The 24,989-nt window shown below is 37.6% G+C and overlaps 1 protein-coding gene across 1 annotated transcript in view; it reads left to right on the top strand.

Annotated features, from left to right (window-relative positions):
- VWA8 (von Willebrand factor A domain containing 8) overlaps positions 1–24,989 on the top strand; it is a 191,082-nt gene that overhangs the window by 160,514 nt on the left and 5,579 nt on the right. Inside the window, exons 38-42 of the mRNA XM_005487303.4 lie at positions 6,727–6,835; positions 7,581–7,737; positions 10,465–10,573; positions 15,264–15,389; positions 17,203–17,361. Coding sequence (XP_005487360.2) covers positions 6,727–6,835; positions 7,581–7,737; positions 10,465–10,573; positions 15,264–15,389; positions 17,203–17,361 — 660 coding nt within the window. The remainder of the gene's footprint in view (positions 1–6,726; positions 6,836–7,580; positions 7,738–10,464; positions 10,574–15,263; positions 15,390–17,202; positions 17,362–24,989) is intronic.

Below are 24,989 nucleotides of genomic sequence, written 5' to 3' on the forward strand. Positions count from 1 at the left end.
ATCTTGGAAGAGTTCTTTCCTTTATGATAAAAAAAGTAAATGAAGAATGGAGTCTTGCCAGCCTATATCTGCCTTCTTTCCAGAACTGTCTAATCATGCAACAAATTAAGCTAATGCACACCTTCTTAATTTACATTGAACTGAGCACCTGAATCATACAAATTGTGTTCTACCTCAAATCCTAGTGCACACATTCTTTTCCCTATTTTCTTCTGATCAACAGTAAGAAGCATCCAATAATGCAGTATCATTACTAATAGAATAAGTGCTCGTGAAAACAATATTTGGGCACTGTAAAATTTTCTTTTTAAAGATTTTGCTCCATAAATATCAGCTGTAAATACTGCAGCTGTGTTCCTGCTTGCTTGTATAATTTGTGCGCATTTATTCAGTTGTGACACATGAAATCATGCTGGTTGCATCTTTAGTAAATGTGCTCTATGTGGAATGATCCACTGAATGCTTAGAAGGGCTTAGTAGAGAGGTTGATTCCTTGTCACCACATGCAACAAGGAGGAATTCCATTTATTTCTATTATGAAGATGTAAAAGCCTGTAAGGAATGCCCAGCTCTGCTTAAACATTCCCAAAAGGATAAGAAATACCTGGTTTGGGGAGGTTGGAAGAGTGGAAATACAGACTATTTTTAAAGTAAAAATTTCATCTCTTTACACCTGCAGGGTGTTAGCCTGGAATTGAAGTGGTTTTTTCTGTTTTTTCCACCTTTTTGTACCTGGAGTATTAAAATAAGCACTGTGTTTTATGTGAGAGGATTAGATATGAGTTCAGCCTGTCAGGGCCAGAGATAATTAAAACTCAGAGGTGAAAGGTCTGTTCCCCTGTACGTGAGGCAGCTCGCCCCCATCAGAAACCAGAGTTTCTTAGCCATTCCTGAGGCAGAAATTTGCTTTTGTTGCTGTGAGCCCCACAAAGGAGCTTTCTGGCAAGCAGTCCTGAATGGGAGGCACTGACACCTCCTGCGCCCTTGAGGAATTTTAATGAAGTTAACCCTGTCAGGATACAAAAGTAAGCTGTATTAAAAGACCATCCACTCTCTAGCCAATTTGCAGCGTTGCAGTGTCACTTACAGGGCAGGATGGCAGGAATATCCACAACAAAAAAAATTATCTGCCTCCCAGTTGGTATTAAGGATAAAGCCCTTCACATTTTACTGGACGTTGTCACTCATTGATTACTTTTCTATTCAAAGCTAGAAATATTTTCAAGCTTGTCTGACTTCTGCTTACAAATTCTAAAAGATATTTCCTAACCTGTAACCACGAGTTCTCCATCTGCCAGCAGTTAAGTCTGAGTACATGTTCTGTCCCTTTTATTAGAGAGCCAGCTTTTTACACAACTGTAATGGAGGTTTGGACAGTGAAAGCTGTTGGCTCAATCTCTTGCATAAACCTGCCAGGAATAAATAAAATTTCAAGTGGGACAAGACAGGAGAGGATGAAATTCCCTCTCTTTCCCTGTCTCCACAATAAATACAACTTGAGGAATCTTAGTCTTAAGTTAGTGGTAACAAACTTGAAGGATAAGGAGCTGATGTATGACTTAACATACTTGGCAGAATGTTGTTAATAATCTGAAACATGAATGACTGAATAATAGATCTTCTGAAATGTTCATTCAGTTGACTTTGCTAAAGGTCTTTTACTCATTACACTGGATACTATTATAAACATGTTAATAATAGAGCTATTAATATACATTCAATGCAGATGTACTTTGAATAGTACTTGCTAGGATACAGAAGTGCACATTGTGCTGCTTGGGACTCTCTTTAAATGATTAATCTTCTTTTTAATTTTTTTTTTTTTCTCAGTTTTGCTGCAATGTACAATTAAGATTACTGGATGCTAAAATGTCATTAAGGTCATCTGCACAAAATCAGCTGAAGCTAAATTTGATAATGCTTTTGGTCAGTTTTACTCAGAGAGCCAGAGAGATTTTTTTGCAATGCATTAGAAGCAAATGAATTCTGAAATCAAAAGGGAAGTACTGTATTGTGAAAACAACTCATATGTTAGAATGAAATATGGGGGTGTGTGAGGCATCAGTGATTTTAATAATAGAGTACAGCATCCATCTTCATAATTCCCACGCTTTTATTGTGGGTTATTTTCTAACGGGTCATGTAAGCTCTTTTCTTCCCATAGCTGTGACAGTGTCCTGTAGTAGTGGCAGTGCACAGTGTATCTGGGTCAGCTGTGTGATCCTCAATACAGCCTCTGTCTCTTACTGAGAGATTGTGAAAGTGTCAAAAGTGTGCCAGTGCTTCCTTACTCTCCGGGGGTTAGTGTTATTAAATTAGATGATTTCACATCAGAATTCAATAGAACTCAATCCCACATTCACTTAACTGGCATGAATGTGGTTCGAGATCCACTTCAAAATAGTTCAGATTTGTTTAGTATACAGTATGCCATAGTTTGTCTGACCAGCTGAAGTCTAGATAAAAGTACCAGCCTTTGACTCATCTTTGCAGTGGCCACTATTACAGATTGGTATGTGTTTAATGGCTGTTTGGCATAAGTATGGCACAGATGTGAAACACCTGCTTTCACTCTGGTGTTGAGTGCGGTAAGTCATGTAACAGACTTTCATCTTCTTCATGAAGGATGGTAGGATCACTTAGTTTCTAAACTGAATATGTTTGTATCCGTTTTCCCTCTGCAGTTTGCTCTTAGAATCCCAGGGTTGTCTGGGGAGGAGAGGCGGGGAAGGGAGAGGGGAGAAAGTGTAGCCATGTAAAAGCATTTTGTCATACATTCATATTTTTCAGAAGGAACTGATCTAGAGCAAGTTGTTCAGATGCCATGTATCTCTCACTGAAAGTAAAATCAGTTTAGTTCTATTCTTGCCTGGCTACCCTTACTGCCAGGAGTTAATGGATGTGTAAGAGGCCAGACCAGAAAATTAAGTCAAAGCATTAACAAGTCATGGTGTTTGTTGTTTTTCTTAATCTTCCTTTTTCTTAAGCCTTTCATGCCCTTGCCTCTTAAGAAAAGCACATTCCTTTGGCATCCTTCTGACCTGAACTGTTCATATTCTCTCACTCAAAACTTTTGTTTGTTTCATTGAATTTGAAAGACCTACAGAGCCTGTATCACAAAGTTGTTATAAAGGTGCCCATTACCTATTGCTATAAGTGCCAGAGAATATAGAAAGAAAATGAGAGAACAAAAGTATTTGAAACCAGAGACTAAGATCATTGAGGATTACTGACAATTAGGACTCTACAGAGAATAAAATAAGAATTGTGTATTCCAGGAGAGGATGGTAGTTGTGCTACTTGTGTGATGAAGACTTTGAAAAAAAAACCTTCCCAAACAGGGAGTGGAAAAGTGCTTTCACACTCTAATTGTGAATCACCAATATATATAAACACGTTTAGATAATTTAAAATTGAAATATGTGTGCCTTGAATGTTTTGGAAATAGTGGGTTTTTTGGAAATCAAAAGGAACTTTCAGAGGGAAAAATTCAGATTTTCCAGCTATTCTTCTCTGACCTGTGCCTCACAGCTCAAGGCTGCAAGGCTGAATTTGTGTGTTGTTTCACAAAGCCATAATATGCACACCAGGCAGTATGGAATCTGCACAATGGTGCAGTAATGAATAGTGCCTTTCAGTGCGTGTATAGCTAGGAAGAGCACATACTTCTCTCAAGAAGGGGTGATTAATCAAAACTTTTTGAAAGGAAAAAAGTTCCTAGAAGTCTTGCAATTAGATTCAAATGGAAAATATTCAGGAGGGGGCAGGTCAGCTTTTAAGCAAGGAAATCATTTATATATTTGAAAAATGCACATCATAACTGTAATAGAAAACTCATTGTAGAAATTACAGTGAGACAAACTTGGCAAAGCTAGTGTGGATTTTAGGTTTGCTTGAGTCCTTTCTCTGCTTTTAATACTTGTTTTTCTTGTCTTCCTTCTCACTCTAGACAAACTAGATATTTCCTGCTGAGTGTTCTTCAGTTTCTCAGGTTCCTAATCCATCCAGTTTTGGATTCTGCCCCTTAAATCTACCTTTCCATTAGTTTCTAATGTCAAGAATTCCTCCAGTCCACAGAGGGGTGACTTACCTATGGCTCTTCCATCTCTTTATATTCATCATGCTGAAGAATTTATCATTATCTGAAAGTTTTTCTCATCAGTTTTTTTCCTGATCCTCTCTCTGATTTCATGTCATGGCTCATTGATTTACTGTTTATTTATTTGTAAAATACATCTTCAGTTCTAATATAGGTATTTGGTAGTCTAAGTTTTAGTTTATAGAGGTGCTTTCAGAGTAGAAACAATTTGTTGGCTGTAAAATTACCCTGAAACTTGTAAAAAAATTACCTTCCACAGATATGGGAATGGAAAAGGGAAAGGTCTGACAAGTCAGTGAGGGAATTATCTAAGAGCTCACACAAAAAACAGGGAGGTATATCCAGAAGATTCTCTTTATAGGATTCTGCATTGTGCTAATATAATGCAGTTTCTAAGTATATGGTAAATTTGAAAAATAATTACCCCAGCAAATCAGTGCTAGTAGAAATTGGCTGTTAAAGTATTCTGAGTTAGCAAAATTCTACTACCTTTTGTCTGCATAGGTGATACTTAAAAGAAGAGTAGATAAAAGTGATGCAATTCACTGGCATGACATTTACACATCTGCTGATGGTGTTCCACTCCAGTATCATTGAATTTTCAATTATTTTATCCATTCAGCTATTAACTATACATAAAAATAAAAACAGCAAACAACTCACATTCTGAAGTTATGATTGATTGTGACCCTTGTTTCTTTTCTTCTTTCTCAACCAATTTTTCTCAAAGTTTTAACAGAAATAAAATGTTGGATGTTTGGTATCTTTTCAAGAAGAGAAAGCAAAAAAGTCATTATAAGATTGAAGATTTTCTATCAATCACGTGCCATTTCAAAGTTACAAGTACTTGCTTTAATCAGATTTAATCAGATCAATATTGTTGTAAAATAAGTTTATACTAGAAACTTTTCTAGTGCATGTGTACTAGAGCCAGTATTTGTGAACAATTTACACTTCAGAAAGTTTTGTGAGCACCAAGGCTCTTTTGTCTACAGACCTTTTCACGGAAGATTTAAACAATGCTTGTATTTCAAAATGTTTAGTGAAATTTTTCAGTGGAAAAACTTGACAAAAATAGAATGTGACATTTGCATCACTGGTTATAGTTATGTTTGTTTCATAGAGCTTTCTTTTGAAGAAGAAATATTTTTCTATTAAAAATACATAAGCATGGACGTGTAAAATTTTTGCCTAATTTCATGTTTCTCATTATAGAATAATAGTTTGTTTCATGAGGCTGAAACTATCATGTTGTGTTTATAATTTTGTTGTAAACTAAATTCAGCAATTTTTGTTAACCAGTGTTTTTGATATTTTTAAATCTACCAGTGATGCAAAAAAAAAAAAGAGCAGTTTATTTTAGAGGAAATCTCTTAAACCAAAACAAGTATATAACCCTAAGGGTAGCATGCTGTTGTGGTTACATGTTTCTCCCTATACAAATGTTAAATGGATGTAATTTAGCAGATTAGATCTTGATTTTACACTAATGACATGGTTCACAGAGGATGTATTGTACCTCTTTGAATTGATATAAATTCTGTAAAGGGAAAGAAAATGATGTTTTGAATAGCTGCCAGGACAGTGTTGTTAGAGCACATGTTTTCAGTTCAAAAACATGTGTGGAATTCATGTCAGCGTGAAGTTGAGTCTGCAAGACAGTGAATTCACTGCTCTACAGTGAAAACCCTGATAATGCCAGTGAACTTCTGAGAAGGCAGTAAATCATAGTTATTGGGACATCTAAATTCATTGGAGAATTAAATGTATTATGGTAGATAAGAAGTTAATTTTAAGTGGTTAGAGATATTACTTTTCTATCTCAGTCACTGGGTTTCATTAAAAAAATATAATGTGGCACTAAATTACAGAAGATTACTAAGGGGCAGTTCACACATGATTCACTGATTTACTACATGACTCAGAGTTCCTAATGGGAAGGAGTATTTTTGCCTTCAGTCACCCACTTAAGTCCAGCCCCAGCCTAAAGTGACTCAGCCCTGAACATCTGGCAGCTGTTGGCATCCAGCTGTGCTGTGAGTCAGTGGCGAAAGTGCCGTCAGCGGACAGGTCTGGGAAACCCAACATGGCAGCACTTCTGGGGTCCAGGCAGCAGGATTGAGAATTCCATGAGCCTGTCATTTGAACTGGCCATTTGCTGGCCAGTCTCATCTCTTTAGTCACTGTTCATGAAAGGAACATCAATCTGCCCATCTATAGGGAATGTGGGGCTGCAGTTGGGTGCACATGGAATGTGTAAATGGATGTGCAGTGCTGTGGATGTACAATACTCTGAGAAGTGTTTGAACTGCAGGTGATTCTGTCTGCAGGGCGATTTTGAGTTATGTTGGGCACTTATCAGGAAGCAATTTCTGGTGTGGATATGAACAGAATGCAGAGGGGTTCAGATGTGCCAGTAGCCTTAGTTCAGGTGTGAGTCTAATGTGCCACTCAGGGGCCCTGTTTTACTCTGCTCTGTTCTGAGGTGGAATGCATTTATTGCATTTATTGCATTTATTGAACTAATGCTGGTCCTACAGCTTCTCAGCACACCTAGTAGTTATTATTAGGTTGTTAGGATATTTTCTTTACTATAAGAGATATTTACATCTCTCTCTCTTTTACAGATAACCATTGAGAGGGAAAGTGGTTTGGATGTCAGCTCCCCCAAACATGGAAAAGTGGATCCAGCCAACATGCCACATGTTGGTGGAAATATGTGGGCTGGTGGAACAGGTTTTTCATTGTTTTTGTTTGTTTGTTTTTTTAAATTCATCATTGAAGATATCTAAGGGAGATGCTGTGCCAGTCCAAAATGGTTTTATACAAAGCTGTCCTCTGATCTATTTTACCCATTATAGGGTTGCTTTATTGCCAGTAAAAGAAAAGAAGTATTTGCAATGTCTAACTTAAACTGTATGCAGCAGATCTCTTCTTCAATTATATTTTTTTGGTTTCCTTTTACTGGCCATACAGAGAACAAGAAGCTTGCAATCGCAGCAACTAGTCTGAGTCATTATCTTAAATGTCCCTGTAGCTGCAAAAATTCAGAAAGTGTAGGCAAGAGGTATACAGAACATGCAAAGTACCTGCTAATTCTAATAAGTCATTATAGTGGTCACAAGATAATGTGATTTGGAAGCAGTCTAAACCAACAAATTCTAGGGAGAAGACAGAGTCTGGGACCAGGAGCTTTCAAGAGATCTTCAAGATTTATACGTTCTGTGGTTCCCCTTTGTACAGTGTGAAAACCATTATGAATCAAGTCTCAAGGAGCTATAAACATAAGTATTCTATGGGAGTTCTTGTTTACCATGATAGCTGTTAGGTTTTGAAAACCTTTGACAATAAATATTTCAGCTGGGGATTGTTAACATTTTTGGAACATGTGTAGATGACACTGGAAGCTTTAAAGAAATTTGTTCTTATTTATTTTTATCAAGTGTATATTCCTAATGTTTTTTTATCTCAACCATCTTAGGTGGGAGAGACACTGCTGGGTTAGGTGGCAAAGGTGGGCCATATCGACTGGATGCTGGCCACAGGGTTTACCAAGTGTCCCAAGCTGAAAAGGACGCTGTTCCTGAGGAAGTTAAGAGAGCTGCTAGAGAGATGGCTGAAAAGGCCTTTAAACAGAGGTAATATGAAAGTCTTTCTTTGCTTTTTTGTTTCCCAGTAGAATTTGAAAGAGATGGATGAAAAGAATTTTCTTTCTCACCTGCGTGTATCAGCTCCCTTACCTGGTTCATTATCACTCAACAGAGATTACCAGCACATGTTCTTTAGCTGTTCTGGGCAAGATGTATGGAATGTTTTATTGAATTAAGCCACAGTGTTAAAATGACTGTGTGATTTGGTAAAGTACAACACAGCTAGATGGAGAAGGAGATGGAGGTAAATATTTAACTTTTTTAAAAGAAATAGATTATATGAAAATTTCTTTGAATTATGATGAATCCAGATTGTATGTTGCTAGGAATTAATCACTTAATAAGTGTCTTTCAAAATGGACCGCTTCAAGCAAATTGCTTCTGTTTGAAAGCTTTATAGCCAGATGGTTAGAACATGGTGCTAAAAATATTGTGGGTTTGATCCCTGTATGGGCCATTCACTTAAGAATTGGACTTGATGGTCCTTGTGGGTCACTTCCACCTCAGAATATTCTGTGATTCTCTAATTTGAACTATTAAGCTTCAGCAGCTAATTAACACAAACAGCAGGTCTTCTCAGCATGAGTGTAATGTGTGATTACAAGTTACTCTTTCCCAGAATATGCACAGAGATTCATATTTCTTCCACCAACTGAACTCTCAAGTCAATCTCTGGTATTTTATATTAAAAAAAGCGTCCCCCCTCTTCAAAATTGCTTCTGAGCTGCTTCATAATAGAAACTATGGATATGTATGGTCTTGGATACTGTACATCTGTCTGTGCATATGTCCACCTGGCAAGCTTTGATGAGTTTCTACTGCCTATGTGGTGATTTACTAAAACAGAGAAAAGGGGAAATTCCTGGCTACTGCTACATGCTGTGGGAACAGTACAGCTATGCCCTGTAAAATCTGGGTGTCTGTGCATGAGGTAACAATTCCTGTCCTGCAAAACCCAAGTGGGCTGGCATGTACCAGCTGCAAATGTAGCCTATTATGAAACCACATTTGACTTGGATCATTATTCTGTATCACTTGTATAGTTGTGGGAACTAACAGATAAAAATAGGGAGGTTGTAGTCCTCAGGCTGACAGGAAAAAAAAGAAAAAGGAAACTGCAGATTTCACTGCTTTGTTTATACAGGATTATCTGGAGAGGAGAAATTTCATATGAAAGTTATTGATGCTTTCCTGGCTAGATAGTATTTCTAGTGGTAAATATCTTAAATTGCCCTATTTGACAAAAATGAAATTAACTATTCTGGAATAGATGCAGTATTTTTCATTGTATTTTTCTGAACTATCTTTCACTTTGGATTTATGTAGAGTGCAACAAAGTAAAAGGGCGTGTGAGCTTCTTTTTGTCTTTTAAAGATCTGATGGTACTGAACTCTGTTGGCAGGATTCATGAAATTAAATGTGCAGCACTGAAAGTTACTTTTTCCTGCCTCTAATGCATAAGAGTTGCCTATAGTGACTATGTGTGTGCAAAACGTCAAATAGAAAAAGACATCATAATAGAGACAACAAAGATTTGATGTTCGATTTTAATATTATCTTCAAAGGGTTGGTCTAAACAGCAATTCTCAGGTATACTTCATGATCCAGGCAATTAACTTGTGATAGTGTTATAAAAATTTGCCATTAAAAATAAAATTAGCCTATACATACTTTACTATCCATTTATAGTTCAGTGAAAAACACTGTATTTTTTAAACACTGTGAGTGAGATTATGCTGTTATGAAGTGCTTGTTTGAAATGGGCTGGGCACAGATGGGCCAATATGTTTTAGCTCAGGACTGAACCCAGCCACATGCTGGGGGTGGGGTGGGCAGGTACATGATTGCTGCCTCTCTGGGTGGTGTTGGGTCCTGGCAAATACTGAACAATGAGCACTCCCAGCATATCTGCCGGTTCTCTAGCTTGTTCTTCACTGCTGGACCTCTGTAATTACATTCCACTGGTGAATTTCAGCTGTTCTGCTAAGCTATGCTGTTCAAAAGGTGGTACAGAACTTGAAATGGACACATCTTTGCTTATAAACAAAGCATGTATCTGTTTTCATGGTGCAGGTGTGCTCTCTGCTACATGCCTCTGGACAGGATGGTGCATGACTCATTTTCTATGGGGGGAGCACGTTTTTGTTAATGTTCATTTAAAACTTCTTTGTTTCAAGGTTTCTTCATTTAATGAAGCACAAAGATAAGTATTTGAAACAGTTACTATTTTTAAGATAAGTATTTGAAACAGTTACTATTTTTAGGTCTTCAAGGACAGATTTTATAGTATTTTCCTTAACCTTTGTGTTGAAGCAGGAATCAGGATATGTTTAAAATACTCCAACAGTGAAGTAATGAACTTGTGATCCTTTTATGTGCAGATAGCAACACCTGAGCCAACAAAACCTTTCAAATTTGATCACATTTTTCAGAACCTCTGATTTGCTTCTCAAAATTTAAAGCATATTAGGAGAGAGTGATATATTAGTATCTCTAAATTAGTTTTAATGTGATACAGTTCCTGTAGACATTGGTGAACATCTGCCTTATCAAAAATTCACAAGAGCAGCTGCCACTTCTCTGATTCGTCTCTTCTGCGTGCTTGTTGCAGTCTAAATTTCCCTGTTACCAAGTAAATAAACTTTTAGTTTAGTAAGTAAATGGAAGATATGCATGTTTCCTAAACTGTTCTTACCTCCTTGTTCTTTCCTTTAGATTGAAAGAAATTCAGATGAGTGAATATGATGCATCAACTTACGAAAGGTTCTCTGGAGCAGTCCGACGTCAAGTTCAGTCACTCCGCATCATCTTGGACAATCTGCAGGTAATCTTGGATTCTCTGATAAAGGATAAAGGGACACAGGGAGGTCATTGCATTAGGCCCAAATACTATCCTGCTAATATCCTGTTAACATCTGGTAGTCTACCTTTGAAGGCTAAAACCAAGTTCAAGTTATAATCAGTTAGGAAAAACAGTTTCATATTTCTGTTTTAAAAGGCAGCCTACATGCGAATCCCAGTTCTCATCTCTACATGTTCCATTATTCCCATCCCACACCTTACAGAGAGTACTTACTCAGGAGCACAGTTTTGTGACAGAAAATACTACTACACACTATGAAAAGAATTTGTAAAGGTGTGTAGAGCCAGTCTTTGTCTTTACCTCCAGTCCAAGAGTGTTTTCAAGCTGTGAAGTGCAAATGCTATAGATATTAAAAGAGGCGCCCACTCCAGGTAGGAGCTTTAGTACATATGCAGCTGAAAGCATGGGTTTTTTTCAGGTTTTTTTAACTCTTGGTAATAGAAAGAGGCATAGCCCAAATCTCCTAAGTGGAGACTCACTAAAACCATCAGTTTGCCTTTCTTCTGGTAACTGGCATGGTGGTTGTTCTGGTTTTTTTAAAACTAATGCTCATGTACAGGGTAAATAAAATTGTAAGTGCATTGTTTCTAGGAGGCATCTGCTAATCTTCAGTGAAAATTAAAGTGATTTACTCCTTATAAGACATATTTGATTGTGAGTATTTCTATTGAGAGCTACTAACCACTAGTGTATATATACCTTAGTTTTTTAGTCACCATGCTGTGTCTTAAGCAATAAAACTGAAATACAGAAAGAAATCAGTCTGTATGATAAACAGCCTTCTCCTGGACAAAGAAATCCAGTGCCCTGGTATTGCAAGTAAGAAGGGTTATATTTCTTTGCCTTATTTTTACCTTTAAACCTTGTAGCTGCAACAGCATTACTATAATCACATATATACACAAAGAGCCATTAGCCAGTTTTATTATGAATGTACTAATTCAGAGAATTCCTCCCATAATGAACATTTAAGTTGGGCATAATTCGGTGATTCATGCACTTAATATGTGCTTCAGTTCAGGACACAGACATTTGGCTTATAAAGACAGGTCTCTGTTGAAAAAGAATTGGATGTAAATCTCAGTTTTGTCTACAACATTTATATCTAGGTGGATTTTTAGCACACATGCTGTTGGAAGTACATCTGGGTATGAAGTCAATAAGTGAATCTTTAGTTTAAAGTATTTTTTTGAGTCTGTCTTATCTGTCCCTTGTAGTCAAAATTCTTACATTCAGTGGTCATGTTAATCATAATAAAAAAATAACATATTTTAATATAAGGAGTCGTATCCTCTTGCTTTTTTCAAAAAGATCATTTTAATATCAAGGCAAAGTCTCATAAGCTACAGTATTTTATGAGACTTTGCTAACTTCCTGCCCAAACCTGTAACAGCTAACCACAAAGTTAGGAAATGTAATTTATGATGAATAAAACAAATTACTGAATTTGAAAAAGCTAGGCAAAGAATAGGAGCAACAGTGAAAGAAAATTTTTAACTTTATAAATTTTATATAGATTTTGGTAAGGATTTTTTTAGAAGATGGACTAAGAAAATGAAGATAAATTATAATAGGAGTTAATTAGTTGCAAAATGTGTTTTGTTAATGAGGAAGCTGAGTACAAACACATTTCATGTGAGGTTTTTGAGAGGGAAAAAAAGTTGTTGAATTCTTCAGCATGGTAATTCATCCAGCCCTCAAGAAGAGCTGTGCATCTGTCTCCCATTATTTTCTGTATAGTCCTGTGTACACCCTGAGTTCTCAACTAGAACAGTTTTCTTTCTGTTATGAGTCAGTCATTCCTTATATCTCAAATAAGAAACCAATGAAAAAGGTCATTTGCAGTGAAATTTGCAACTCAGAATGTCTGTGTTTTTAACTTTGTGAAAATCCCAAATTACTTTCTCAGTAGAGAACATTTTTGGCTTTTTAAAAATGCTTGAGTTTGCATTGTTTTAAAATTGTGTTCACATAATCCAAATATGTTTCCCATATTTTCCCTTTAACATATGCCTTTTTATTGTTATTTTTGTGGGTTTGTTTAAAATATATTAATTTTATTAAATTTTACCTCCCTAGAATCAAGAGGCTATGGGATATGGTTCCAGCTGTCTATGGCTTGCCAAAAGTTAGTAGCAGCAGAAAGAAATTTTTGGAATAGGCAGATCCTTCAAAGTGTTACATAAACATAGTCTGAGAATGTAATTTCATTGTTCATTTTGCTTTTTATAACTTGCTGATCTCTGTCAGCTCTTTGAACAATGTTATCAAAACATAATGAGTTTTTGTTTATATTCTGTAGAAGTAGCAAAGCCAGAAGTCCAGGAAATCCTGTCACTGATGGGCTCTTTCTTCTCTCCCCTGAAGCTTGTCTGTCTGAACTCCAAATTCAAATTGTTGTGGTCAGTCACTCACTCAGAAAGACCTTCTTTAATGTGAGGTGACTTGCTTTCCAGCAAGTACTACTCTGATTATTGATTATTGCAGAGAGAACTAGAGGCAACTGTCCCTGTAGCTTCTGAGCACTGTTTAGGCCCCTACATTTAAACTGGGCAAACCTGAGCCTGAGTTACTGAGCCTGCTGGGCACTGTCTGATTTAGACCATGTAGGAACAGTCTGGTCATAGCAGCAAGAGTAAAATAGTAGCAGTCCTATAATAAGCATGGCTTGGAAAGCTGGAAGTATGAAAAACCCTGTGCCCTGCCAGTAGTATTTTCATAATTTCAGCAGCTAAGGGAACATTTGTGTAATGTTTTCCCAGAAATAAATGCAGACCACAACTGGCAGTGTTTAATACATCCTCTACCATTACAAGTTATATATTTAGATGTGATAACATCACATACACAACTTTTTCTCTGACATTTACAGACAAAGATGTGTATATATATTATCAAAACAAGGTGTGTGTGTGTGTGTGTGTGTGTGTATGTTAGTGATGGTTTTCTCTTAAAATTGTAAATGCTTTTAAACTAAAAGGTCATTTTGGTGGGACACTTAGAGGTCACTGGGAATTCGCAGGTGAATATTACACTACTCTGAAGGCAACAAAGGGATCAGTGATCCTATGGAAGAAGGGATTTAACTTTCATCCCAGGCATATTTAATGACTGTAGAAATTTCTAGTTGGTGGTACAAACAAACTCATGGATGCCCCGCTGCCAAAGTGGCTTAAAGCTCAGTTGACTGCAGCACCATGCAAATGTATCAGAGAGCACAATTGGTAAATTCACAACCTCAGAAATATTTTCAATTTTCCCTTCTGTGATTTACTAAAAGGCTGAGATTTCCATGGTTTTTGGGAAACATTGTTTTTCCTTCCCATCAGGAAACATCTGTAAAGTTTTTGATTTTTGTTAATCAAAACATTTTTTTCTGTGGCTTTGTAGTCTTTCTGCCCACTGATTTTCATGGGCAAGTAGTCCATTAATCTTGAGTAATTATAGGCAGTAGTCTGAAGTCCAGAACTCCTTCTCTACACACTGAAACAAAACCTCATACATTTAGTCCAAAGCAAAATCAAAGATTCTCTGAACCTGAAGAAGTCATTACCTGCCTGTACAGAGCTATAAAGATTCATCCTTTCAAATCCCAGGCCTGCAGTTTACTGAGGATTTGTAATATAAGACTTCCTGCTCATCAGAGATGAATTGATTTTCATTCCTGAAAGTCAATGTTTAAGGCAGTTTGAGTCTTGTTGGATATTTGATTTTCCTCCAGTTGCTGACCAGAAATTTGCTGAGAGGGCAAAAGCATTATATGTATACAAATTCAAAATTGTCTTTCCTTGTTCAGCTTACTACTAGGATGAGCAATTTTAACACAAAGATTTAAACAAATTAAATAAATCTTAAACCCCATATATACAGACTTTGCTGTCTTTAGAGGATCTTATGTATTATAAACCTATTGTGCCTTATGTATGATGAAGCTAACCTTTGAAAACATGCTTAAATATGTTGCTTATAATATTATAACACTTGAGTCTTCAATCTTAACTGCATGCTCTGTGTACAGGAGTTCCATGGATGTTTGAGTTCATGGATTGTAATGTATTTTCATCAAGTCAGGCTGTACATAACCAATGTCCTTTCAACTAAAACAAAAGAAGTGCTTATTGGACTGTCTCTTGACTATCATGATTTTAAAAATAGGGGTTTTTTTCAATATGGAATTAGTTTATACTGTTAATTCTGTTTTTAAAGCAACCATTTACCATTGCCTAAAGTGGATAAAATGAACACTGTTTAGTTTTTTAAGTGACCCAATGGCTTTTTCTTGTTCTGTGTGGATTGAAAGCACCTAACAAATGGTCAGGTTGTGTGTCCCTTCAGTTGTATGTGTATCTGAACAGGCCTTCCACACACATTTTTGCATATTTGCAAGAGGAAGGGTTAACATTTTTGCAGTTCCCAGTTATATTCCCATTATTGAAACTACTGAAAAAACACCAGGTTACAGAGGGAACATGTTATTTGCCAATGTTGATTTTTCTTTCAGAGAAGACCAGAAAAGCTGCGAACACGTTTTTGGATTTCTTTGACTTAGGCCAAAACTATCACGTCATTACAAAGAAATTAATGTGTATGTCATGTGCAGTAGGCCTTACATTGTCTGACACACACTCACATCACATCTTTTCTGTTGTAGGCCAAGGGTAAAGAAAGACAATGGCTGAGACACCAAGCTGTTGGAGAGCTGGATGATGCCAAAATCATTGATGGGCTAACTGGAGAAAAAGCCATATATAAACGACGTGGAGAACTTGAGCCACAAGTAAGTGTCCAACAAGAGCCAGGGAAAGGTGGAGAAGAGCTTAACCAGTTTGCTGATTTCATAGTGACTGTACAGTTCATCTCTTTGGAGTTTGAGTAGGTTATATGGATGAGAAACTCAGAAAAATATCTCTGGTTTGGGATGTCCCTGCCACAGAGGCAACCACTGGATGGAAAATTTGCTGTACCTCTTCCTGTAGTCTTGCATAAGTATTTCCTGTTGGCCACCCTCAGAAGGAGGACACCAATCTAGGCAGTGCTAAGTTTTGATCCAGTGCAACAGTTTTTTTATGTTCTTATTTTGTATTTTAATGATCAGAAGGCAATTAGAAGAGAACATTTATTTTGTTTGCTTTTATAGAAAAAAGGAAAATATTTTCTCACTAGCTTAATTTTTGTTAACAAATATGCTGATCCCTTTGGAAGTTTAAAAAAAGTGCTTTACAAATGTATTTTCCTTATTCATGGTACAAAAATAATTTCAACTTCCACAGATACTTGGAGTTACAAGAATAAAAATTACAATAAGGAAAAAAAGTGTGAGGAAAAGCCATTAAGATATGCTAAAGTTGACTGTCCTATAACCTGATTCAGCCATTCCTTAGAAGGCTTTGCACTTAGATCTATGTGAGTCAGCAACAGTGAAACCACTTGAATCAGACCAACTAAACCTGGCCAAAACTAGTGGGGATAGTCCATAATATTTAACAGTAATACTTAATGACAGATTGCAATTTTTAAGTGCACTAAGTTGGTTTTGTTAAATGGCTGAGTACAGCATCTTTTTGCATGCCAGCTACCCACATGTGATAAATCCCTGGTATTATTTTTTTTGCTATTTGGTCCTTATGTTGCTTTGAATGATTTATGTAATTTGCCACTGCTTGTGTGAAAGATCAGTAAGGGAAAAGTGATTGAAACATCAATTCTCATTTTTTCAAAATGTATTTACTCAATGTATCAGTTTTAAGGCTATGTAAAAATGATTCATTTAGGGAAAAAATGTAGGATTTAATGGGCCTTCCTTTGTTTCTGGGAGGGCAGCGATGCCACAGTCTATTAGAAAACAAAGTACATAAATCCCTTGCAGGTAAAAGGAACATTTTAGCTAGTTGTTTATATTGTGACTGGGATTTTTTGTCAGGTCATCTTTAATAGCCTCATACTTAAATCCAGACACATCTCATTGCATGCTAAGTAAAACACCTCCCTTCAATGTACTGTGCCAAAAATTGTTAGAACAGATGGAATTTGTTTTCAGAAAAAAGGAATGGTTTCAGCATTAGAATGAAGATGGAACTAGTAGTTAATCAGAACAAGATTTCAAACATTTTTGGAATGTTATTAACCTCAGCAGACAAGTTTTTGCAGTCATATACAGTCACTGTTAGTACTACATGCCAAGGAAAAGCATTTCCATTATGAAATGGCAGAAAAGAGCAGAAAGAGCTCTTTCTGCCAAATTTGAGAGTTTCTTTACTGAAATAAAATGTTAATAATCAAAACTGAAACAGAATTTTTTTTTCCTGACAAGCATGTGTGGAATGTTTTGAGGTATTTTGTTTCCAGTCATTGAAGGTAAGAGGAAGCAATGAGCTGAGTTATCTGTCAAATAACTGGTTTGAAATAGAAAAATAGTTGGGTTTTTTGTTCTTAGAAAAATAAAACTACAGCAGCAAAACCAAACAGTGTTTACTGGATAAAATTTTCTTGATTTGCAAAGTGCATTGGGTTTCCTTTTGGAATATTTTACTTTTACTGATGTTTAGCTTTCCCCTTTCTGAGGATTGAGTTCTGTGGTGTTTCCCTGGCAGCCGGGGAGCCCCCAGCAGAAGCCCAAGCGCCTGCGCCTGGTGGTGGATGTTTCGGGCAGCATGTACCGCTTCAACGGCGTGGATGGGCGCCTGGAGCGCTCCATGGAGGCCGTCTGCATGGTCATGGAAGCTTTTGAGAACTATGAGCACAAATTCAAGGTAATTGCAGCTGGACTGGGAGCTCTGGGGTTATTGCACAGCCTGTGTGCAGCACTGGAAAAAGTGTTTCAGCAGTGAGTCTAGCCAAAGAATATTATTCATTCCCACAAGGAAATGACATTAATCTATTTCTGGCAACCTGAAAAATAATACTAGTGAGAGGGTAGGAAACATTACACATTTCAGCAGGGGAGTATTCAATCTAGGACTTTGATTTAGTGAAATTTGCTGGGGTTTTTTTCTGGTTTTATCTGTTTCTTTGAGAAGAAACACTGAAGCCTACAAAACACAATATAGCTTCAGGACATGCAGAGGTACGACGTCCTTCCATCCGCCCCGAGTGCACACATCAGTACTTGGTCATGGGAAGAGACCAGACTTCTTTGTCCCTTCCCTCTTTTAGTTAACTGAAAACAAGAAATGATTTCTTGTACTGAAACATACTAGGTTTTATTTAATGGTAGCCTGCAAATGAAATGGAAATAAATTTAATGCTCTTTTTGTCTCAGTAAGCCTAAACAAGGTCTAGACCATGTTTCTTTAGCCATAAAGAAGATAGAAATGGCAGTCTCCAGTTAATTCTGGACATACACTGTGTTTAATGGAAGAATAGAAATGTCCACTACCTTTACTGAAGAGCATATCAAACATAAAAATTAAAATATATCTGAACAAAACATAAAATCTCCTAAAGAAAGTTAATAGAAATTTAATCCAGATCAATTCAGTCAGGTCTGCTTCACCTTGTTCCTCCAACAACATGATTCTGCAGGTTTCTGTGCTTCCATAGAGTCTCATGTACAAAATCAGGCATGTGCTTTTTGAATGTCTTCTAAAGCCTAATCACGCACGCTTCTATTTTTCAAGAGAAAAGTATATAAGAGGAGACAGGCGTTAGTTTTTTCCTAAGAAAACAAGGCATGTCCTACAATCTTCTTTGGCAGTAATGCTTTCTTGCCCTTAAACTTAATTAAATGGAGCATGTTTCAGAATTTCAAACAAATTTGAAACTATGGTTTTCCTCCCAAAGTTACATTACTGAAAGCATAATGAAAATATACTGGGTAGAGAGTGATGCTGTGTAATCCTGCTGGAGGAAAATGCTGCAACCATAAGCTTCTACCTTAGCCCAGAGAAGCCACATTGGAACTAAAATGTAATTTAAAAAATAATTGGAAATCAGGGCTTTATTGGTTCTGCTGTTCATGTATCTCCTGCTCACTGATAATAGAAAAGTTAAGGACAAATATTTACAGTGACAGTGCAATTATGCAGCATGATTTGTGTAACTTGGTAAATCAGGCTGAGCAACACAGATATGAGTATGGCAAAATGCAGGATCATCCACACAGAAAAGTAGTGGGCACAAGTATAAATATCATGTACTGTGGTGTAGTCAACATGGTTTTGTAAAGGGAAGTAAGGTGTCTGTGTGTTTGACAAGCAAGTTTGGTTGGTTGGTTGGTTGGTAGAGTCTCCTTATCCAAAAGCAATTGACAAAGTCCCTTGCAGAGGCTTTTGGGGATAAAAGAAAAATCCCTTAGATTAAGAAAATACTGCTAAAAATACAAGAATCAGCCTAGGTGGTCATTTTTTAGTGGTGGAGTTGTGGTGGGATCTGTGCCAGCATCCATGCTATTCTGTTGTTATGTATATATGAGTGATCTGTTAAAGGAGATGAGAAGGTAACAAAAGTTGCTAATTATGTGAAGTTATTTAAGAAAGTAACAAGGCAAGTCCAGCTACGAGCAGTTGGATAAGGACCTAGCCATAAATGGTGACTGGGAAGTAAAATGGTAGGTGACATTTAGTGATTTTCAGTGTAAAGTACTGCAGGTGGAAGAAAATAGTTTTGATCTTAAATACACAGGGAGAAAGTCTCAGCTTTCTGTGTTAGTCCTCACTCCCAGCTATAGACTGGTACCCAACAAAGATGTCTTGCAATTATGTTGGTGTGGTTCTTTGAACGCTCCATTCTCACCAGCTGTCAAACAAGCTAATGGAATGTTCTAAACTATTACTAGGAGAAGAGAGAAGAAAGGAAAATGCATGATAATGTTGCTATAAGCATCCATAGTGCATTCACTTTAGGAGTAATGTGTGCGATTTTGCTCGCCCATCTCACAAAAGTTCTTGTAGAAATGAAAAAGAAAAGAGGGTAACAAAGATTGTAAAGGGTATGGAAGTGTCCCTGTACAAGGAATGACTAAATAACTAAGCAAGTTACTTAGTAAGAATTGCTCAGTGTGGAAGAGATAAAAATCAAGAAGCTGATAAAGCCTTGATATAACAGAAATGATGACCAGGGGACAATTGTTCATTCTGCTCTTATTTTGAGCAATAAATTATTTTTCATTCACACAGCTGAGGAAGATGGCTTAGAAAGGGATAACACTGGAGAAGACAATGGCAGATAGCTATTTGTCCTTATTTCCAGTGCAGCTCTAAAGTTGAGAACCCAGAACCCTCAAGTGCATGCTAAAGGAATGACATGTAGAACTTGACATGCAGCCAGGACACTGTGGAGAATTAGTTAAGATCATTACAAACTCACTTCAGTCCCGTGATTTTAAAATCTATGGGTCAGGCTTCAGAGAGCAGGAGAGCAGTGATTTTTTCAAAATATCACTGACTCTCTTCCGTTCAACTCTTGACACTTTGCATGACGCTGCTGATTTTTCTCAGGACAAAGCTGAAGGTTTGGTATGCGTGCAAAAGTAGCATACATTTCTCATCTTTAAGAGAGAAACCATTTGAAAAAGAAGAACGCACAACTCTGTAGTGTTCAATTAAAAATCTGCAATATATCACTTTTTTTTCTTTCTTCCTTTTCCTTATTCTCTTCTTCCCTGTTTTTATAGACTTTTTTGCCCTTCAGATATGCCTGCTGTTATCTGTTCCTGTTGTAGCTCCATCTGCACGGCTCACAACAACATATGCTGCAGATTTGAGGGTTATCTTGTAAAACATGTGTTGTACCAAGGGGATCATCTAGTTTGTTAAGCAATAGGGATTTACATAGTAAAGTTCTCTTCAGCTATCTAACTGCAGTGCAGACTTTGGAAAGCAATTCCTGGCTTTTGCTCAGGATCACCTTTCTGATGGTGCTTGGTTTACTTCTCTGCTACATACAGTTTTGAATTAATCAGATGGGCTTTTTCTTGGCTGTTTTATCCTACCCAGCTGAGCTTTCCTCATGGGTGGTACCCCTTGGTATCAAGAATGATGTTGATTTTCTGATGATCTTAACAGCACTGAAAATGAAGGTAGAAAATAGTTTCTTCTTGTCTTCTTATACAGAATAGCTGAGTATTGGGTATGTGACTGCACCAAGCAGGTAATGAAGTTACCATTTATAAAGTCAGACAAGTGCAGCAGGTATTTTTCAGCTTTTTATGCTCATGGGGGCATCCTCCCTACTTCCATTTCCCCTAAGTGCAGGTAGTGAATCATTCCTTGTCAAGGGGAAAATAGGAGGTCTATCTTCTGAACGTCCCATTTTAGGTGCCAGTTGTTTGACAATGCACAGAAGTTCTCTTTTTTTATCTGAGGTAGTACTATGTCTGTCACAAACTGTACGTTTTTATATCATCCCCAGTTACTGTGATTTGCACACATAATGGCAGATTGAGGAGGCATGTCCAGTAAATTATCCAACAGCAATTCTATGAAGCCTTAAAACTATTGTGACTCAGTAAATAGCATATTATGTAACTGTTAGGAAAAGCCTGAATTGTTATTTATAGCTATATTAAAGGGATATTGAAGATTTTATATGCCTCTTTTAGCATTCTGTGTTTGTAAAATTTACTGTGGAGGCAGCATTGCTAATTCAGGAAAAGAAGAAATGGTCCACATGTTTGGCAGAATAGTTTATTTTAAATAATAAACAAAAGGTTTAAAATAAATTCAGAAAAATAGAATGTTCGGTGTTGTCCAAAGAAGAGATGAATTTGTAAAGATCTAGCCCTCCAGCAGAGTCTAATTCACACTGCCTTTTACATTCAGCACACATCTTCTTTCAGCTTTTTAAATGCCTTCAGAAATTAAACCTTTTGGCATGGCAGCTGCAGAAGACAAAGTCTTCCATTTTACCCATTTTAGGCAGCAGCAACCATCCATTCAGTTCAAAATGTGGCAGTGGAACAGAGATTGCATTAACCATTTCCTATGGAAAGAAACCAACAAAATGATGCTATTTCGAGATGCATGTTTACATGCTGTGTACACTGAATAGGGCAGTCCTTGTCTCAGTGTACCTGAGGCTATTGGAAAACAAGCTCTGGTGTACCACAATAATATATTATTTCAATTAAGCTGCACTATGGCAAATGTACTTTGCTTCTGGATTTGTCCTGAGAGCCTTTGCTTGCAATTTGGTAAAAGAAAACCGAAGTAATTTTCGAGTAAGATTGTATCACAGCTTTTCTCTCACTGTAACTCCTTCCACATGAATCCTCCTTAGGGAATTTATGGGGGAAAAGCATTAGATTGGATCTCTGCTTTTCAAAGGCCCTTCTTCTGTGCTTGTCTTTAGCTACTGCAAAGGAAGGAAAGTGGTTTTGACAAAGTCTGCATGTGCCTGCATGTGTTGGGGTTGCAAGTTGACCAGGACTGAGGAGCTGTCTGCAGCTTTTCTTTACAATGAGTGCACCAAGGAAATATGAAATCACTAGAGGTTCATTTACTAGAATACAGATCAGGAGGAGGTAATCATTTCCTGCAGGAGAGATTTTATGTCTTTGCCATTTCAGAGTGAGCTTCTTTGCTCCAGTTTTGCTCCTCTCCCAAACTCTGTTTTCCTGAATTGTGACAGATTCCATTCATTCCCCTGGGCAAACATGTCTGTTTTGTCACCTCTAGAACTTTGCTGTGAGCCTCCCCCCTCCCAGGGAGCGTCTCCCAGCCTGCAGTCTGATGTTGATTTAAGTCAATCCAAGTCAGTGCAGCTACATTGCCTTGCTGTGAACTCATCCAGCCTCACAGTTCGGGGAGCTGATCTTCCCAAAACCAAACTCACACTCATTAGATTTTGGCTACTTCTGGTCCTTGACTTGGCTTCCAGAGGGATCAGAGGACCATGAGGGCTGTTGACCACAGCTCCTCTTTTCCCCAGCGCAGCAGGATCTCACTCTGTTCAGGAGGCCCTACTTGACCCAGAATGCAGCAGTCAGGATGAATCAAATAGCCACTTCTTCCCTGCTGCCTCACCAAAGCTTTTTAAATCACAAATAGCATAGTAAGCTGTCAGCAAAGAAACAAGGAAACTGATAACATCTGCTAAAGATAAGCGCACGTATCGTATCGGGTGCATGCATGGGCACACACAAAGAATAATAAGCAGCTCTCTGAGCAGGGAGCAGACAGGACATGATGTTCCCAGGTGGATGCCTTTCCATGCCTGCAATAGTTTGTTCAGATCATTTCAGCCTCGCCTCGCCTGTAACCAGGTTGTCTGTTCCCGCCTTGTGCAAGAATGTGACGGGGGCCCTGCTGTAGGGTCAACATCTAAGGTTTCATTAGGAGATACAGCAATTCCCCTTACACAGGCTGTCACACTGAGTTTAAACTCAGACTGTTTGAGATGAAAGCTTGGTCTGTTACTGATGTTATGTCAAGAACCACAGTGATATTCCCAAACAGCAGTCTGGCTTATTCCCATGAATTCAGTATGGCAGAGCTGACATAAGGACAGCCAGTGGGAGACATCCAGGAAGCCAGGAAGGAGCCCTCTATGAAGGGATCAGCCTTTTTACACAGGAGAATGGCAGCATTTTGCTTTACATAGTTAGTTTGTTGATTTAAAAATGATCCCAAATGCAAAACTGCTCAGCAGAGGATGTGCAAGGTTTCATAATTAAGAGCCTACCCTGAAGATGTGTGGGCTTTTCTGACATTGCATAAGAACCACGAGCACTTTATATTTTCTGCTCCATTAAACCTCTGCTTTATTTAGTTCCTCTGATTTGAATAGTCTCTAATTTTTAAAACAGAACTCATGCACACATTCCCTGTGTGTGGTTCAGATTTTATTAAACAGGATATATTCCTGTTTTATTTAGGAAGTATGTTGAATGTAACCTCAAGATTATTCTCAAAATTTGTATATTTTCTTTTGCCATGCCTTCATGTCCATAAAGAGAGAGTCTGAAGAATTATTGGTGATAAGAAATAGGTTTTGAAGAGAAAGCATGTGGCAGACAGCAAGCTTTAGGTGAGGCTTGGTAGCAAATACTAGGCACATAAGAGTTGAGGAGAGCAGAAATGGGAAAAGCCAACAGAGCAGAAAGAAATGGGATTGTGTGGGGACTAGATTATATAAGGATTTCCTAGGGGAAGGAGGTTTGGTTTACATGGGGCTGTCATAAAATGGTCTGACCTTGGGTGAAATAATCTGCAGTATGTGGTACATTTACTCTTTAACAGAGTGAGGTGTCACCTTTAAAAGTGCTGTTCCAGCTGCTCTAGCTTTCTTTTGATACATTTTTAAGCAAATTAGTGATGTGGAAACAAAAAGAGCTTTGTCTGTAAGGACTGCCATTTCTCCTCTCTCTAGGACCTGACTTATACCAAATAAAGTGTCTTTCAATAGGAAAGAAAAGACAGAAAAACTATGAGGAATTGACCTGCCTTTTACCAAATGATTATGTGGGAATTAGGGATGGTGAACCCAGCAGGAACCTGTAACAGTACTTGAAAAAAAGAAAACAGAAAGGTAAAATACTGCATCAGAGCTTCCTGTCAGGCAGGGGGGAATACAGGCATGTTCATGTTTAGGAATTGCCAGCTCAGGTCTCTCTGGGCTCAGATTCTGTACACTGTGCTCTCTTGCTTGGTGTTGGCAACTCTTAAATCCGTTTTTGTCCTGCTCATGAATTCTCCCTGGGGTGGCTGCCACATCCACAACACAAAGGGCAGGTCAGGACTTTGCCATAACTCAGCTTGTCTTGGTTTTCATGTAACAACAATGAAGCTCTCACATGAAACAGAGGCCTTTGCAATATTGCTTTATTTGTTCACCAGGATATTTGAACTATTGTGGTTCTACATGTCAGTTTTGCAGCATCTCACAGGAGAATGATGTGCACACCATCTCCTTTGAAAACATACAGGGGCTCTTGGAATTCACTTCTCCACATACTTTCAACAATGGCTTTGATCTCTTATGCACAAAAATAAGGAGTGCTGATTTTCAAGAAAGGGGATTTGTAATACTTTTTTTTTTTCAGAGCAGAATGAGGTCACCAAAAAGATTCATCAAACATAAGAGCTACTCTCAAACAATGTGCTTCTTGTTTGTCAGACTCAAGAGGGTGAAAATTGCTGCTTTAAAAGAAATACGTGGACAATGTGAGAGGGCAAGGTCTTGATCTTACACATCACCAATCTGCAGTTGGTGGGATGATGTGAAAAACAGATCATGGAAATAAGGAACTGTTCCTTAATTTCATTATTTGGCAATTCTTTCCTATGTTTTCATGTCAGTGAGAAATTGCAAGTAGTTCCCTTAAACAGCTCATAGACAGAAACAGGGAACAGTACTTGGGGTCTTCTGTTAAAAATTGCAAATTGCCTTTGATCTGTCCTATGTCATTATGAGCCAAGGGCCACTTGTGACTAACAGGTGA

Source organism: Zonotrichia albicollis, chromosome 2 (assembly GCF_047830755.1).
Source record: "Zonotrichia albicollis isolate bZonAlb1 chromosome 2, bZonAlb1.hap1, whole genome shotgun sequence".
NCBI classification, from domain to species: domain Eukaryota; kingdom Metazoa; phylum Chordata; class Aves; order Passeriformes; family Passerellidae; genus Zonotrichia; species Zonotrichia albicollis.